Genomic DNA, 19,300 nt, shown 5'->3' on the forward strand with positions numbered 1-19,300 from the left:
CATAAAGAAGACACAGTTCGTCGCTCGAAGAGAGTTTAATGTGGCGGATATTTCGATTATTCCGCTTTTAAACAAACTTGAGCTTTAAACCTGAACATTTTTGGATATTTTGGAGCTAGCGAGCGTGCTTGCTAGCCGATTATATATTGCTTATCATGGAGTTGAGAGTAGGAAACCGATATAGACTGGGCAGGAAAATTGGAAGTGGATCGTTTGGAGACATCTACCTGGGTAAGTTATAGTCAATGGAATTGCCGAAAGTGTCCTCATTTGTTTACATTTATCCCAACCTTGTAAATAACGATTTACGAGTTTGCCAGCTGGTTGTCTTTCCGGGGTTCCCTTTACGAGCTGATAGTCAATCAGCTGTTCAGTGTTTAGTATTAGCAACATTAGCTGTCTAGCTAGCAGTCTGTGTAGCAAAGAAACCAACAGTACGACGTCGTTTTATAATAACTGATAGATGTAAACGGTGAAATATTCAGTGTGCTCGACATGGAGAAAATATTGCCTTAATGTAAAATGAACTTATAAATGAACCGCGTTGAAGACAAGGTTGGAAACGGACGGTTACAGTGTAGCTAAACCTTTTATCACCACATAGCTAACCTAGCTAATATTTGAGCTAATTTCTCTGTCTTTATTCACCCGAAATCATCATTATTTCGCAAACGGAATAGCAGACCAGGCCCTAGACATTGTCCCTTAAATATTAAATGACAGTTATGTTACTTACTGGTGCTGAAAGGCCACCTCCAAACACAGCAGGCCCGTTCCTGTTCTTCCTCTGTTCCTATTAAGGGATTAATCAGGAGGCTAGCTACATCAGTAGTTCTTGAAAAGGAGTATTGTCTTGTCTTTATTCCGTTTAAATTCTCAATTATTCCTATTTCTTGTTAAAGAACCCGTGACATTAAACATATGAGAATGACTGTTGTATTTAGTTTGGGTGCTTGAGACTTAATTTGATAAAATGAGGCTCTGTGGCCCAGGGAGTATCAGCTGAAGTGTCTCAGATACGAAAATGGTTAATAAATCCTGCTGCTTGTGAAGTGCCTGAGGGGGCATGTTCATATATTACTGGGTTTCATTTACAAAGTGCCAAGAGCTGTGACATATTGATTGAGTAGTTTTTGTAGTAATTGATTGGATGTTTTACCTCAATGAAAGTAAAGGTCAAAGAGTTACAGTAGATGCGCTGATTTAAAGATTATGAGCTCCACAAGCAGAATGGTCATTAGCAATGATGCTGTTATTATTCGTAATTGGATGTGGTAACTCACTAGTAATAGTGGAAACTGCATCATACTTATGTCCATTTAAGGTACAAATGCAGGAAAGACATGGAAAATGGTATGTGTAAAGATGCCAAATGATATATACTGCATGCACTAAAGACAATGGACTTCTTCCTGACATTGAGTTCTGCGATCTTCATTGCAATGCATCCTCTGGTGGCCATATTTGAGGCCCACAGCTCTTGGCAACGGTGGTTGAGAACAGCTGATCACATTTCTGAGCTTAAGACTTAGTCATCTGAACAACAATAGAGAGGAGACATTGTTAATTCATGAAACGTTTTTACTGGATATGGACTGACCACTTCATCACTGATACTTAAGCAAAAGAGTAGAAAGTCCAAGGCTGACTGTTGGCAGCCGTTCACGATATGATTCGAGAATGATACAGGGTGATATTATTGTTATTCAGTATTTACATTCAGCAGTCAACCAATATATAAGAAATATTTTTTTTCAAGTATTGCATAGGATTCATGCTGATGTTGAATAGGGAGTACATTTGTGTATGTAAGTTTTACTTCATTCCTTACAATAAAACTGGTTTACTTCAAATAATAAACTAGGATAATATCTGGTAGTGCTGCAACAAATTTTTGTTTGAAAATGATTGAAACAGTTAATAATCAAAATATCTGGCAGTTGATTTTCTTTAGGTTAATCAACAAATCATTGTAGATTTAATATCTGATAATGAATACATCACAACACTACTGCATTAGGTAATTTTGAATGCGCTTTCGTGTACTGTTTCATGCAGTCATTGCTTTCCCTCATGTTATGAAACATAGCCATGAAAGTTGCATGTCATGTGAGGTAATGAGATGCATTTGTGGCGCAACGCGCCGCATGCCTGATCTGTTGTTGTCTGAGCTGAACACGTTTATTACCCTGGAAGACACTGTCTTTGCATACATGAGCTTAATGCTTTGCTCATACTTGAATTCCCCATTTAAAGATGAGTTGAAGTATTTCCCCCTCAAGGGAACACTCTGACATTGTGGCAAACACAAAACAGTAAAAGCATTCCATTTTAGGATTTGCTGGGACGAAGTTGGGACTACGGTGGCATGGACTAAGTTGAGCAAGGCTAAATGCATCCCAGACATCACAGTATACACAAAGATGAAACTCTTTTTCTCTGTGTGAGATGGCACACAAGCTCAGCCTCTGAGTATTCCTTTGGTTCAGTATTTCTTGCATTAATGCATTAGTCAGATCCAGTCTGTTCCCATGAGCTGTTGATTGGACTGGTAGTGAGAGCTGCCAGCTTCTTACATATTTACTTGCCTTTCTCCCCTCTGAGTGGCTGCTGACTAATGTGATGCAACAGTGTTAATCAGCCAGAACATTGTGCAGCTCTTTGCAGAATTCCTGACCTACCAGTGGTTCAACTTTTACAAGTCTAATGGCAATATTTTGTGCTCATAGTAAATATTTTTTACTTTTAACATATGAAAAACATTTGAATAACTTTGACAGCGGACTGGAGGACCAGTTAGTACTTGATATTGGATGTAATTTCACAGCAAGTCCCTCAGTAATGTTCCCACACACTGTGTGAATGCTTAAGCAACAGTGACAATGTGTGAGCAGCCTGTTGTGCTGGGGATGTCTGGGTGGTGGATTCTGTTTGTTAATGGCAGGAGGAGGAGGAGGAGATTAGGTCAGCTCTTGGTATGAAGACTTGTACTCTAAGTGAAGGACTGTCAAACATTAACGATTGGGAGAATAGTCTGTTATCTTGTCACTTGTTCTAAAAGTGTGCATAAACAGTTAGTCATGTGTGTGAGTCAAGTTGTATTTCCACAAAGATTTCCTGTTGTTTTGTGTGGTTGGTGATGTGCATATTGAGTTCATGTCGAACCACAGTTACACAGAATCACCTATTTAACTCTTAAACTAATCTCAAATGTTTTTGACGTTAATCAGTTTGAGTATTTCTTTTTTCAGAAATAAGTCAAAATTCTCTGATTCCATCTTCTCTGCTGTTTGAGACAGTAAACTGAATATTTCAGGATATCACCTTTGGATTTAGAAAATACTGTATTACTGCAATATTCTATTCTAGTGAACAGTATGTATTGCACACAGGATAGGAAGCTGTTTTGTCTGGACTGGTTCAGCCACTAAGGCATAACTTGAATGCTGGCAAAATTAATTCTTGGTTTGTATGATCTCATAAACCGTGCTGACCAATCAAGCGTGTGCAGGGGCACACACCTGGTTGCTTATTTTCTAATTGACATTATACAGCGCAGGTTAGGGCAATATATTACCTGTCTGTCTGGGGGTTATGTAACTGCAGTTGACTTGTGATATCTTGCTAAACTGAAACTCTTCCACCGTTGTATGCTGAAGGGGTGGGGTTAACTTATGTAAGCAAAGCTAACAGTGAGGTTGTTTTAGAGCTGCAGTAACAACAGAGATGACTTGTGCTTTGACCTAATGTTTGGTGGTTTTCACACTCATGACGCGTTTTGGTGTGGCCTTTGTGCTTTGTGGTTTGAGTATGTAAAAAATGTTATGGTGTCCATAGTGGTTAAGATGACGTCACCTCAAACATCTGCTTCCCCAAAGCTGTCGTACTTCCTGTGTTCTGTGTGTTTGTGCTGCGAGATCTCACTTCAGAATGAGTTAAATTAAAGCCACAATTAAAGCTTCAAGTTTCTATTGTGTTGATTGACATATGATAGTATTAACTTTGAGGCAGCAAAAAACTTATATTCTTTAAAATTGCTTTGTGACTATTTCCTATTCATTTACATTTATTCATTACAAAACAATTTAGTGTGATTGGGATAGTTGGGTCTTTGTAAATGTCATCAAATAGTATGCTTAGGATTTGGCCCCGTGCCTCATACTCAAATGATGTACAGATGAAGTTGAGGACATTTCAGTTTACATCTCTGTCAGGTGGATGACAGATATTATTGCAATCCATCTTGGGTTTCGGGGCTTCGGGCAAGTCAGGATCAGCCTTACCTCAGGCCAGAAGGCGGTGGTAATATGCCTGGAGATGTTAGAAATACCAAGTAAACACTTTTTTCATTTTGAGTGATTGAGTAACAACCGTAACAGTTTAGCTAGCATTAACTGACAACTATCCGTGAGCTAACACAAAAACATACATGAATCATATTTATGACCGACATTTGTCAAGGATGCATCTCAGACCACCTCCATTGGATTTTAATCCATCTGGGATGTCTCTCAATCAAAACTGTAACCAAAGATGAGTTGAATGGTGTCATAGTATAGTATATCCGTCTGTCCATAGTGTTATACAAACTTGGTATTTGTTGTCTTGACAGTTAAACGATATGGCAAGCTGCCACTAACAGTAGCTCCGCTTGTTTGTTCAATAGCTAAAGAGCCAGATGTCCAATGGCTAAAATCCTTCATAGAGGTAAAAGATTAGTCAATAACAACTAAAAACAGTGAGTTGACTGGGTTTTAAAAAAAAAACCCAAAAAAACAACAGTCGGCTGGAAATGTTTCAATGTCCAACATTCAGCCAGTGTTTTTGGAAAACAATCTGTCTGTATGCATGCAGTGACTGAGTGTAAAAGGGGTCTTAGTTATTTGCATCCGTTACTGTTTGTGAACCAGTGTTGAGGGATGTGTCTGAACATGTTTCGCTACCACCGCTCAGAATAAAAACAAACACACACCATGTATGTACACTTTTTTTTTTTTTTTTTTTTTTAACACAACACACACTTATAACCTCCCTCTCTGAGAAGATCAGTGGGGGGGCTGCATTCCCCAGGAAAATCTGTCCAGACAAATCACATTCCTCTGCAATAGAGACAACCCACTGAAATATGTTGTTCAGACTATGAAGAGCCTCTACAGACAATTTCACTGTTCTTGCTGATTGGTTGATCAATTAGCCAAACACACAACCAGAACGGCAAATCAGCAACCAAGTTGTGGTTGAGTGTTTTTGTGTTCACTGTTCTGCTGAAACTGAAAGGGAGTAGAATTTCCCTCATCTAATACAGAAGCAGTCATATCTTTGACCAAACAAAATAGTATGGCTTCCCTGAAAACCATTTTTTGGCCTGTGAAGCTTCAGTGAGACTTTCCCATGAATATTCAAAGCTTTAACTTCTTTTATGACACCTTGTCGTGTGCTGTTATCTGCCCAACCTGAGTAATCAACTAGTCAGGAGATGGGACAAAGGCTATTTTCCATATATCGGTAATAAGTTTCCACCCCACTTCTCTCACTTCTGTGGAGAAACAAAATGTCCTCCCTGATACTATGAAGGTGAATGGAATTTAGTTGTTTGTAATTTGGGTGAACCGACCCTTTAAAGTCATTAACCAGACTGATTTGGATATGGATTCGGGTGGCCAGCCAGAGGCAGATCAATGCTCTTTAATTTGGTTGCGCAGATGATGTGCAGCAGGGCTGCCTCGTGCCAGCTCGAGCTGTTGTTTTCCTGCTTCATCACAAAGCTTGGCAGCAGAGACAAAGGCTTTTCTTCAGTATTATTTAAACCGTTCTTATGTATGAATTATACAACATATCAGCTTTAAACTGAGTCATGGTCCTAAGTGTGCTTTTCTGCCCACCCAGATGACATCATACAGGGAAATCAATGATACTCCCATCAGTTCTCCCTTTAGCCTACACCAATTAACTGGCACCCATATGAGGCCGTGTGTGTGTGTGTGTGTGTGTGTGAGAGAGAGAAATGGGATTATGTAACCTCTTGTCCAGTTGGCTGTGTTCATGTGAAGGGAACTGGACCCCATAACCATATTTAGGAAAGAAACAGTTGATGCATAGGTTTGTCAGTTCACAGAGCAGCAGAGAGAGTGCACTCAGACAGCACCCAAAATCCTCTGTTAGTAGGGGAATTTGGACTACACATGCAAGTGCAATAAAGAAGAGCAGGGTACATACAGTTCATACTGTTGGTTTCTTGTTCCTTTTCTGCTCAATCATGCCTTGTCCACTTTAATTACCAACTGCACAAGTGATTTATTTTTTTTTCTGCAGTCACTAGCAGACAGTGTTCTCATGGCACATCTTGTTCACAAGGCAAACTATTTAATCTGTATTTTCATATCTAATTTGCTTCCAAGAATTGATGGACTTGGATAAACATGATATTAAGACATGATATACAGTGGACTTTGGCCTGATACTGTGTTCACTTGTCCAGATTAGATGCTGTTAATAAATCAATGCCATATTGGACGCACTTTGGTAAATCTCTGGAAGGGCTTCCTACTATGCAACATTGTTGAAGCAAACCGTTGTGATGCATTTAAATGCAGCTGTCCTTTCTGTCTCTCCATCTGTCTGTCCAGGTACTGATATTTCTGTTGGGGAGGAGGTGGCCATCAAGTTGGAATGTGTGAAGACCAAACACCCGCAGCTCCACATAGAGAGCAAAATCTACAAGATGATGCAAGGTGGAGGTACTGTATCGTCTTTACATACCACTTACGTACACACACGCGCTCTTTGAAGTGGTGGTGGTCCCTTTATGAACTAAGTGCTCCGCATGAATATTTAATCCAGTATCCATTTCTGATTGTAAATCATAACATTTAAAGAAAATGATCAATATGTGGTGCCTCAGACAAACAATTTAAATGACGTTAAGTGAAGAACTAACTGGAGATAGGTAATGGTGAGGGAGTAACATTTTATTCAGTATCAAATTTTTCCATTGTGGATGTTTTGGAGCTCATTTGTCAATGGTGAACAAGAAGAACCTGTCTAGCTTGACCCTCCCCCACCCCCCTTTATTCATTGAATTGTGAATTCAACCTCTAAAATATGTTGGCACCACCCACCGTGACTCATGACTTCAAAGGTGACCGCAGCAACCGATTAATCAGCGCCTATAGGACATTTTCAGTTGCTGATGAGTGTGCAGCCACCCACCATTAAACTTCTTAACTTTTTTTTTTTTTTTTTTTTTAATGGTTTGATCACTTCCATATTTATTTAATTACCACATTTGTTTTTCAGTTTATCATTTATCACTCAGATGTTCAGCTCCATCTACTTTCTAATACGGCCGTTCGCACAGCATCAAACAAAAAAGGGTGGAGGGATTGATATCGGCTGATTATTGGGCTATTGGTTTTGTCCTGCTATAAACCATCATTGACAATGCGCTTCACAACTAATCACAGATTGTGTCAGGTTTATGGCGGTGTGTTGGAAAGAAGCCGGCAATATAATACGAGTAGATAAATTGTAGTATTTATTTTTCCTGGGATAGTATAAAGAACACACCACTATATGCAAAAAAGTCAGAATTTAAAAAGTTAACTTTTTTCCTAAGGAGTCAGAACAGTGGGTTCTGCATTTTTATTTTTCACAGTCCCTGTAACATCCAACCTCATGAGTACTTTTTGTGAAATTTGAGCAAAGGAAAAAATGATGCTTATGTCAGTCAAAAAAGTTTCGAAGAATCGATTCAGCATTACAAATTGTATAATTATGATGCTGAAGTGTGTATATATTTTCTTAACACCCTGGTCAGCATGCTGAAATGCTCACAATGACAATAGTAATGTTTAGCAGGTATAATATGTTCACTGTAGCATATTAAAAGATGCCATCAGTTTTCAAGCTCTTGATAAACTAGTGTATTGCAAAAATGAATATTTTTGATCTGGTGATACTTTTGCTTACCAAAGTCAGAAGAATTAATATTCTGGGGACCATGAATGTGTCAAGTCCATAAGGTAATGTGGTCAGTTGGCCAACAATCAATCACTCACTCCACCTTTAGTATGGCTAGCAAACACATTTCACTGGAACTGGTTGACGTTATTGTCGTGGTACAGACTTCCTTGTCACAGCTGAGTATGCAAATTTCGTACTCGTCTTGAAACATGCCCTCAAGCTTTGAACGTGGGAGAGGCAAGAAAGAACCTGTCACTCGGAGTGTCTGTGTGAAAGAGGATCATCCGTTGTTGTTGGGCTCTGAAGCAAAAATCAGGGAGTGTGTCCTTAAATGTTCTGCCAGCTCAGTGGTCTGCGCAACACGTTGAAGATAACTGACAGCGCATTCTTTTATCACACTCATCACTAGAGGGTTTTGCGTTGGCAGGCCAAACTGCACAGGCGGCCCCGGAAGCCAGTGCGGCATTTTTCAACTAAGTTTTCAAACTAGTTTTATTTCACTGGCTGGTGAACTCTTGTCTTCATAGCAAAGAGTCGACTCAGGCGGAGCATGTACAGGAGACAGTTTGTCTCTGTCAGCACAACTGTGTGCACACATGCATTTGTATTTTTGTTCCAGCACGGTAGGATTTATTGGGGTATGGTGGCTGACCCAGACCATGAGATGTATTTGCGTTTTGTATGTATATAAATAGCTGATGCATGGTGTGTGTGTGCATGCAGTGCTAGGTGCTGAGCGGCAGCATTTTGTTGCTCTCTGCCTGTAGAAGGAAATGCCAGATGGCCTCTTCGCCTTGGCAACGTCAGCCTATTACCAGCCACTACTAAACCAGCTGGCCTCTGCTTTAACACTCCTCCTGTGTGTCTGGGCATGGACACTATGTACGTAGTGAAGCCTTTCAAATTTTTGCCGTTTCTGTTCTCCACAGTAGTGTTATGCTGGTTTGCTTCAGACAGTTTTTTTATTGATTGATTGATTTTAATATTTTTTAAATCTGAGCTAAGGTGTTGAAGTATGTACTGCAGTTATGATTATGCCCTGTCTTAAGCATTGAATTGTACGCATACATTTGTTCATGGATATTGGGAGCAGTACTCGCATAAAACACAGTCTTATCAGTCACAAAAACTGCAGTATGTATTTTATTAGCTGAGCTGTACGACAAGAACGATAAGATTCTGAGTTTGAAAGACGGTGAATAACTGAATATAGAATATGACAAATTAAAATACAGAAACATGCCAGCAAACTTAAAGAAATGCTGAATTTGAATACCCCAAGTTCTTTAGAAATGGAGCAATAAAAGAAGTGTTTTGGAATATTTTATTACTCCACTCCACTGGTGGTTTTCACTTCAAAAAAGATAACTCGATCCTTGTTTTTCTCATTTAACATTTTTGTATAATATTCTTATTAGCATATCAGCATAACTATTCATCATGGGGATCTTTTTCAAACTGTCTTTTCAATGTAACGTAATTGTGGACTGCAGGGCATGATGGTAATCATGACATGACATGATGGTGTAGATTAGGGTCGGATTATTTTCATTATACAGTAATCTGTCAGTTTTCCTGATTAATGGTTGAGTATAAGGGCACATCTTCAGATATTTTGTCATTCCAAACCCAATGATTTCCAGGTTACAGTTAAGCAAAGCAGAGAAGATTGATAAGCCAAATGATAACAATGGACTGCAAATGACAAATTTAGAATTTGGGTTGATAAAGTGTTGGTCAACTACACTCCTCCAAAAGAGCCTCAGTGCTTATTTATTTGTTTGATGCCCCCGGAACTGTATAAATAATAAATAACTAGTTAAAAATGAATAAGTAAGCACTTAATGTAACTCTTCCCTTCTTCTGCACCTTTCTCTCCTCCAGTGGGTATTCCAACAATAAAGTGGTGTGGGGCCGAGGGCGACTACAATGTGATGGTGATGGAGCTGCTGGGGCCCAGTCTGGAGGATCTGTTCAACTTCTGCTCTCGAAAGTTCAGCCTCAAGACGGTCCTGCTGCTGGCTGACCAGATGGTGAGAGCCACAGGGCAGGAGAAACCAAGGGGAAGGGCCCGGTGCTACCTGGATTAACTAGACATAGGGACTATGTATTTGCTAGTTGCTACTTTTATTGTGTTTTTAGCTTAAGGGTCTTTTTTTATTGTGGCATCAGTGTTCTGGAGTTGGGAGATTGTTCGTGTTCTTTTAGCTCTCTTCACAAATGTGAATGCTGTGCACATGACCAGTCACTCAAATGACTGACTGCATCTACAGTTAACCGCTATAAAAAAGTTTCATGGCATTTCAACAAGATACACTAGCTGTTATATAGGAAAGGGGGAATTCAGTCTGTTTTGAATTCAGTTGTCTGGCAATATCTGCAATATTAAAACAACAGGATCTCCGAGTCCTACGCTAAGCTAACCGAACACCGACCGACCCTCTCCCTGCTTCTGCCTCTAGATCAGCCGCATTGAATACATCCACTCCAAGAACTTCATCCACAGAGACGTGAAGCCGGACAACTTCCTAATGGGGCTGGGCAAGAAGGGCAACCTGGTCTACATCATCGACTTTGGCCTGGCCAAGAAATACCGCGATGCCCGAACTCACCAGCACATCCCTTATCGCGAGAATAAGAACCTGACTGGCACCGCCCGCTACGCCTCCATAAACACACATCTGGGCATCGGTAAGACTGCTTCTTGAAGTGCCCACATAATTCTGCTTTATGTTATGAATGAGACTGACTTTGTCTTCTATGTGTCTCCAGAGCAGTCCAGAAGGGATGACTTGGAGTCTCTGGGCTATGTCCTCATGTACTTCAATCTGGGTTCTCTGCCCTGGCAAGGTCTCAAAGCTGCCACCAAGAGGCAGAAGTATGAACGCATCAGTGAGAAGAAAATGTCCACTCCCATTGAGGTCCTCTGCAAGGGCTACCCATGTATGTTGATCTGTTCCTCTCTGCTTTTATTGGTTGTGTGCAGGATGTTAAGAATCATGTATTAATACTGATTAAAATCAAACTGCTCATTAATGTGTCCTACTTTTAATGTAGAGATGGAAGTGTGTTTGTATCGACTTTGTTGCATTTTTGCCACCGTGCATGACTCTGTCTTTGTCCTCCACAGCCGAGTTTGCCACCTACCTGAACTTCTGTCGCTCTCTGCGGTTCGACGACAAACCCGACTACTCGTACCTTCGTCAGCTCTTCAGGAACCTCTTCCACAGACAGGGCTTCTCGTATGACTATGTCTTCGACTGGAATATGCTCAAGTTTGTAAGTCGTCACATTGAGGAGATACACTTGATTCTTTGTCATCATCATCAACCAAACTAATTTGAGCAGCAGCTAATAGCTTGAAAAGTATGTAATCATTAAAACTATGTCACATGCTTTGAAGCCATTAGTGCCACCAGTGAATGACCATATGGTTTGCTGCCTGCAGGATTTCGTATACAATGGCCCTGAAGTGCAAAACACAACGGAAAATAAGCAAGCAGTACCAAGCAGTTTAAAAATGTATTATACCAGTATTTGTTTGCATTGCTGTTATTAAGTCCAGATTTATTTATATTTAGCCTTTAAAGATGATAAACTTTGTTGGGAATGACTTTATTTTATTCACAGATTCATATCAAGTCGATCAGATGCAGTGGGCTTAATGTGAGAACATTTTCATGTTGTTCCAAGATTGGTTTACCAAACACTCTTAACTGGACAAACTTGTTTCAGTCAGATGATAGCACCTTTTCTCGAGATTTGTGTTTGTGAGATTTGCACCCCAAAAAGTCCCATGTACTTGCACCTGCTCTTCTCCTGTTAAACAAAGTTTCATTCCCAAAAATGCGATCCAACAATGAAAAGACTTTCACACTGTGGAAGGAATCTGCAAAAATTTGTTCTAGCTGAAAAGCTGAACTGGAGCTTTTGACAAAGAAGCCTTTTGATGAGCTTACAAGCTGTCCTGGTGGTGTTTTCTCTTGACTTTTTGTTTAAGTCTTTCAAATTTTGATTTGATTGCACATGAGTTTGGTACCTGTTTGGTTAGAAAAACCAAAGAGAGTTGATTGATGTTACTCCTGTAAACAGGTAACGCCCACTGCACTTGTAGATTTCACAAGACAAGTCCTTAACTGTGTGCATGTGTCTGTGTGTGTCAGGGCGCCAACAGGGCCGTGGAGGACGCAGAGCGGGAGCGTCGGGAACGGGAGGAGAGGCTGAGGCACAGCAGGAATCCCGGGGCCAGGGGCATGGCCTCGGCCTCGGGAAGAGCCAGGGCAGCTCAGGATGTCGCGGCCCCCTCACCACTCAACCCCGGCTCGCACACAGGTCAGCAAATTCACATGCACATACATAATTTTAACAGGAAGGAACAAAGCTGGAATCAAACAATTAAAAGTGTAATGATTCAGGCCTGGAATTTTCCGTGTAGTCCTTGGATGAAGACAGAAAATGAAGACACACACTAATGTGCTTGTTATTTTTCACGTGGTTGATTTGTTTCAGACATGCATTCTTAGATAGCAAAGCAGTGCGTGTAAACTGCGTCGCCTTTTGGCTTTTCCGTCTACTGATCATCTCACTTCTTGTATGTTTTTGTCTTTCAGGTTTGGAGAAGGAGAGGAAGGTGAGCATGCGTCTTCATCGCGGGGCGCCTGTCAACATCTCCTCCTCAGACCTGACTGGACGCCAGGACACGTCTCGCATGTCCACATCACAGGTACCACACACACTAAGACCCAGACTGTGCTTAGTTATGTAATCTTCAAAACTCTCAATTAAGTCTGATGTACCAAAGTACGTATTAGCAGTAATGCAGGAAAGAAACCAAGCAAGTGGGTGATGAGAATTAAAAAGAAAGAAAGGGAGTAATTTGCATTCCATGATTGTAAATATTATGAAATCACTCAGCTGTACTAAGCTGCTGAGGAAATATTAACATGGCTCCAAAAAAGGAACCGAGGATATTTAACAGCATACATTATGTCTCTGCATGTAGAGATCAGGCGGTGCTAATGGACAAAGCACTTCCTTTTCAGCTTGCACCAGATGTTAGTTTGTTCCCCTTTTTAAAATGAGTCAGTGACATGAAGCAACTGAATAGCAACAGCAGACCTCAGTGAGGCAGACGAATGAGAACGGTTGAGACGAGCGTTTGTCTTCTGTTGGATGTAATTTAGGAGCATCTCCTACCATCCTGCTGGTACAGTGGATCTGAACTGACTCGGTAGCACTCTGCTGTTTAATGGCGTCATAAGGCCCTTTGTTCTTTTGTTTCTCATAAACCTAGTGCTCCCCCTGGAGGTCAAAGAGTGTAACAACCAGACAGAGTCTCAAAATTGATGTTTTGTCAACTCCAACCAACAGCTGTAACTCTGCTAACCACTTTTGGTGGGAGAAGATGACTAAATGTCACATGTAATTTCTGCCAGCCTGAAGGACGTCAGTTTTAAGCTTGAACAGGCGTCTTTAAGTGATTTTATAATTATGAAAAATACGCAGGGAGATGTAATTTCTCTCCTCTGATTATGGATGTTGCTGATGACTAATTTTCCTTCCGTTTAAGCTTAGGCTAGTCTAAAAGTAAGTAAACATTCAGAAAACAGTCAAACTCGATCACAATTTATAGTTTTATGTTGTCAAAAAGTTATGCATCCATCCATTATGCATTTTGAGGTCTTTAATCACATTTTTGGGTAATATCTTAGACACTACAGTCAACCAGTGTTCTAAACATTAGCAACTGATGCTTGTTTTTTATAAATCAACATTTTATTGTAACATGACTTCATTGTAAATTAGGTCGGGGTGTAATTTTAAAGTGTGTTGCAGCGGCAAAGCCTGAACTTAAAGCCAGTGAGAGCCTTCATTGACAAGCTAACAACCAACATGCTCACTTTAGCACCACTTAACAGTGTAGCTCTAAAAAAACTATCTGTGCTCATCTGTGCAGCACCGCCTGTCCCCTGAGTCAAGGTTCTTACCTGTTTTGTTAGTGAGCCAAAGCACAAAGGTGACTCCTACTGGATTAATGTGGTGTCCTACACAATAGACAGAAATTGAATAATAATTAGTTTAATAACTGACTTGTATTTCTGGTGCCAGCTATTGATGGGAACAACATTTATAAACAACTGGCCACCTAATTCCTCACATCACCTGTTCTGTTACCTATCATGAGTAATTAATGGGTGTTGGGTGAACCGCATTAAACAGTTTTCAGTATCTAAACTCACAGTTTTACAAGGATGTAGAATTTTGTTTTGCAGTGTATTTCCTGACCAAACCTGTCAGATCATATGAAAATGATAATAACAAAAACAAATGACATGAAAAGTGTTTCAGGAGGATGACTTTTTCATTGGAAACCACACAGTTCGTAATACATAAATGATAACATGATTGTGTCATTATTTAGTTCAATGTTTTAAAGTTTTTTTTGTTTTATGTGATAATTTGACAGTATAGTGAGTCAGGGAACACAGGAGAGACTGACTTGAGCACACCCGATCTGTACCTGCAGTTACTTGACGTCACATCATGGGTGTGGTGGACAAAGCGAAACATGTTTTTCCACACACTCTGCACCTAAGTCTTGAGTCCAAGTCATGTGACAAGTCCAGACCTGTGGCTGATTATGTAAGAAAGTGACTGACTGCAGTGTTTCCCCAGCCATTGCCTTAGGGTGGCAGCCTGCCGCTGCCAGTGTGACACCCCTGAATTTTATTTTGAAATTCCGTGTATTGTTACACTTCTTTATCTTTCTTATCCTCTCTGCTATGTTGTTTCTGATGTCAGTGCTTTACTTATTTATTTATTTTGTCTGACAGAAAGAATTGATTTAAAAAAATGCACTACGTTGGTTCTGATGGAACATCCTCTCCATCTGTCTGTCTGTCCGTCTGTAGGTCTCACTCCCACCCACAACACTGATTGGTTACACGCCACTATTAGTAGGCTATTAACACCAAATAGTGTGAATCTGCAGAGCATATAGTGACTTAAATTATCAAACAAATTTAGTGGTGTAAAAATTACAAGATTTGCCTCCAAAATGCAGTGGGATGAAAATATAAAGCAGTAGAAAATGGTACAAGTACCTCAAAATTAAATATAGTGCTTGAGCAAATTGTACTTAGTTAAGATAAGATGAACTTAAGTGTTATTTGTTATTTTGCCATTGGAATTTTTATTTTTATTTTTTATGTGTATTTTTTTCAAATATCGTTGTTGTTGTTCTCGTTGATCCTGAGTCCATCCCTACTCAGAGCCATGTTTTTCTGCTGTCCTCTGCAGGCTCTGTCCCGGGTCACACCCAGCGGCCTGCAGTCTGCAGCTCCACGGTGAAACCCTACCATCCACCTGTGCACCACGGAGGCCTCATCATACACCACCTGCAACATGCGCGCACACACACACACACACACACACATACACACACATACACAAGACTCTTAATTGACACAGAGGACTACCAACCTTTGCACAAGAGTCTGGCTGCGCTCTTGTTCACTTGCCAGAGGAAGAGGTGCACAACCTGAAATGTGTGGGTGGGTGTGTGTTTGTGTGTGAGAGAGCTGGGTGGGTGGACTACAGTTTGGTTGTCTTAACCAGCCTGGTATAGTAGCAGCCTCAGCCTCCCATCTTCTCAAATGGAAGATTTGGAAACACTCCCCTCCTCTTTACAGTTGATGAAGCCATGGATTCACTTTTCTCTGGCTTTTTTTTTTTTAACTTTGATTTTACTTATTTTTATTCTTTAGCATTAAAACTTCTCTTGTACCAGCTCCATTGGGGTTTGAAAATAGAGGATGACAAGTCTATTAGCTGTTAAAAATAGTGTGTGGGACTTTTTTATTTTTTTTTCTTCAACTATGAAAGCAGGAAGACACGCAATCCACCAAGGCAATGTTAAATGACAGTGCCTAAACTCTGTTTTGTGTCCTGAAAGAATCCTTTAATCCCTATTTGTAGATGTTTTAGGTTTCAGTGTAATATAGATATGGGATAATCCCCATGTTTTGAAAAATGGGACGAAAGGATTTTGATCGTTCTGTTTTCAATGGTGAAAGGTTTTTCTTTGTTGTTGTTTTTGTTTTCTTTTTTTCTTTTTGTTTTTTTTGGTCCTCCTCAGGTGCGTTGGAAGCAGGATGTTGTAATAAATCCAAAAACACGCAGCACATTTTCTTTCTGCGTTTAGGTTGTGACTGTAGTGTGGAAAAGCTGTGAATGGACCAGCAAACTAGTCAGGAGGTCAAGCTGTCCGCATTGAATGGATGAGATGTTGTTTTTAACCCGGTGCATAGTGATGTGGTTTTGTGTGTGTGTTTGTGTGGTTCTGTTGTAGGCTTGTAAAAGCTCATACGGGTGGGGCGAACATGTTGAGGGGTCATTTTATTAGATTTTTTTTTTAAAAAAAAACTCCCTTGCCTCCTAAACCTCACTCTAGACCAATCTAACTGTCTGCTTCCATTATGGGTAAAAAAAAAAAAAAAAAAAAGGCAATTTGCCCCTTTTCAAGCATACCTTTGGCCGTTTCCTACCTGGACTGGGTGAAATGCTCATTATCCAAACTTTCAGGTTGTTTCTACTTGCCTGCCTGGATGTACCTATACTATTCCAGCAGACAACACAAACATCAGCCTCACAGGTACTTAATAGTTTGAGTTAGCCAGCTCGGAGAATGCAAGGAGCTGATACTTCCATTACCAAGACTGTATCAGAACTCTATGAATGAGACATAATAATGGTTACTTTTTATTTAATTTCAGGATTATATTGGAAAACTACATCCCACTAAGCAAGACAAACAGAATCAGGCAATGATCCAGTTATTGTGCCATGAGAACACACACACACACACACACACACACACACACACACACACACACACAAACTATATGACCTTTAGTAAAGCCAGTCATCTCAAATGAGATGTTCTTCATAGCTGGCAAAATTAAAGGCACAGACCACCAATTTTATATATCAAGATCAGTTAATCAGTCAGAGACAGTACTTCTCAGCTGTAAAATGTCTCCTGGAGCTCTGAAAAAGCTTAGTTAAGAAACCGTTGAGTTATATCATAAGAAATACAGGAGCCAGGGCTTCTGGCTCCAGAGACACTGGATCATATAGCCCTTGTTTCCTCAGTTTTGGTAATGCTTCTTTTAATCTTTTTCTTTCCTTCATGGACATACAATAGTAGATTCCCAGAGTGTTCCCAATTCTACTCTACAGGCATTTAATTTATTTTTGATTAAAAAAAAAAATACTAAGATCACAGATACAAGGGACAAAAACTAAAAAAAAGAACCCAGGTAGGAAATAGACCAGTGTGCTTTATCATCAGACTGAATGGAAGTGAGTGTTGTGGAGATCTGTGGAGTGTCGTCTTAAGAGTCCCACGCGGTACGCACGGTACTGGAGCTGTGAGCCTCAACATGGCTTATTTCACTGACTCAGAGACTTGATGTGAGCGGTCAGCCGAGCTGACCACTGAATCCTGCAGATTTTGAAGTAGAAAATTCTCAATGTGGTAGACTGGTTGCAAAAGTATTGTAGGCCGTTTTCTTTAGTTAAAGGGGGAAGGGGTTGTAGTGGTAATTTGTACATGTTTGATCTGTTGTGCGTAGGATGTGCCTACTCTGTCTACCACGTCCACATTGGCCGCTGACGATGACGGTGACAGTGTATGGAGGGACTGGGAATGCCTCACTCCATTCGGGTTCCTGCTAAGCAAGTTTATATATGGGCTTGAAAAACAAAAAAGTGATGGATTAATTTGTTTGTCTCACTGATGATGGCTATGATAAATGCAAGTACACTTAACATGGGAGAATAGGTTATCAGTATGTCATGTCTCCTTACTTTGTCACCTCCTGTCCAAATTTGCTTTTGACTGTGCAGTGGAGATGGTTTCTCATGTCTAACAATGCATCTCTTACTGTGGATTCATGGGAAAACTTTTTTTCCACTCCAACCTTAAGATTTTTGCTCCTCATTTGTAATGCCACTGTTTTTGTGTATTTTAAAATTGTGTAAATAAATTAATAAGTACTTGTATACGTTGCTTTTTATTGATTGGAGTGTCTGAAATGAAAAGCTGTGAATTTTTTGGGGTGGGTTTGTATATTTTCTTGAATTTGTTTCTTTGGCACTAGATCACCAAATTTTTTAGAAATCATCCTCTGGGGCCTATAAATATCCGCACCTGAATTAATATCAATCTCTGGAGCTCGACCTGTGGACACAGACTGAGCCCAGAACCAAAAGAGGCCGTGGAAAGTCCAGACACCAGGTACTATGTATCTGTATCTAGCTGTGTTAGTATTGTTCAAATTAATGTCAATCATTGCTATACTATATGAACAAAAGTATTGGGCCACCTGACCATTTCACCAACAGGGACTTTATGACATCATCACATTCTAAATACGGTACATAGACTTTAATATGCAGTTGGTCCTGCCTTTGCAGCTATAACAGCTTCCACTCTTCTGGGAAGGCTTTTCACAAGATGTTGGAGTGTTTCTGTGGGAATTTTTGCCCATTCATGCAGTAGAGCAACAGTGAGGTCAGACATTTCACTGGAAGTAAGGGGCCCAGCCCAACCCCTGCAAAACAGCCCCATACCGCACCCGAATTCAATTATAAAGAGGTGTGTGAACAGGCTAGCTTTTGTGAACCCTTAACTTCTCATTTAGCATCATAATTAGTTCAGTACTTTAGATAATTTAGTACAGCTGAGCCTAGTGACATCCCCATTATCCTTAGCTGCTTTCTTATTTTTAGTGCTTGTTGGCAAATATTTGGATAAGGGTTGAACAGTTACTCAGCTGGTATCGTTTGAGTAGAATGTGTCAGTGTCTGTCCCCGTGATGAGGGGAAATCACCACTGGGATGCTCACTGTAAGTTGTTTGTAAATAGTTCTTACTCCTGTGATCAGTAATACCAATTGACCCAGTACAATAATAATAATTTTGTGATGTCCAGAGCCAGAATTAAATTGCTACAGAAATTACAGAGTCTAACCACTGGGTGGTGCTGTGGAACAACGGAGCACCTGCGTGCTGCTCCACAGCCAGGACAGTTACACAACAGGTCATACTGCTCCTCCCTGCAAGACGTGCACAGACAAATGTAACCAGGATAAGAATCACCTTCACAAGTCAATAAGGGAAAGGATTCAAAGCAAAGTGGAAAAGTATAGAGATTATGTAGCTATGTATGAAGAAAATTTCTGGGTGTATTTTTAAAATAATAAAGTGAGAGCATCTGTTGTTACACAAGGCATCTGGAGTATTTTTCCAGGGGGAAATGCCCGTGTGAGTGAGG

At 40.2% G+C, this 19,300-nt stretch overlaps 1 protein-coding gene across 2 annotated transcripts; it reads left to right on the forward strand.

Annotated features, from left to right (window-relative positions):
* Positions 1–95: 95 nt before the first annotated feature.
* csnk1da (casein kinase 1, delta a) lies at positions 96–18,027 on the forward strand. 2 transcript variants are annotated; one of them, XR_006845580.1, is made up of 10 exons: positions 96–231; positions 6,627–6,737; positions 9,847–9,995; positions 10,425–10,653; positions 10,735–10,905; positions 11,093–11,241; positions 12,126–12,294; positions 12,573–12,685; positions 15,262–15,396; positions 16,815–18,027. XR_006845580.1 is itself a non-coding variant. In XM_046414317.1 (9 exons), exons 1-9 carry the CDS (start codon positions 156–158, stop codon positions 15,310–15,312), a joined length of 1,218 nt encoding a protein of 405 aa, XP_046270273.1. In that variant the 5' UTR covers positions 96–155; the 3' UTR covers positions 15,313–18,027. The 2 variants fall into 2 exon arrangements, 1 of the variants encoding a protein (XP_046270273.1); XM_046414317.1 differs by having other exon boundaries at positions 15,262–18,027.
* The last annotated feature ends 1,273 nt before the right edge of the window (positions 18,028–19,300 follow it).

Source organism: Scatophagus argus, chromosome 16, assembly GCF_020382885.2.
Source record: "Scatophagus argus isolate fScaArg1 chromosome 16, fScaArg1.pri, whole genome shotgun sequence".
Classification (NCBI taxonomy): domain Eukaryota; kingdom Metazoa; phylum Chordata; class Actinopteri; family Scatophagidae; genus Scatophagus; species Scatophagus argus.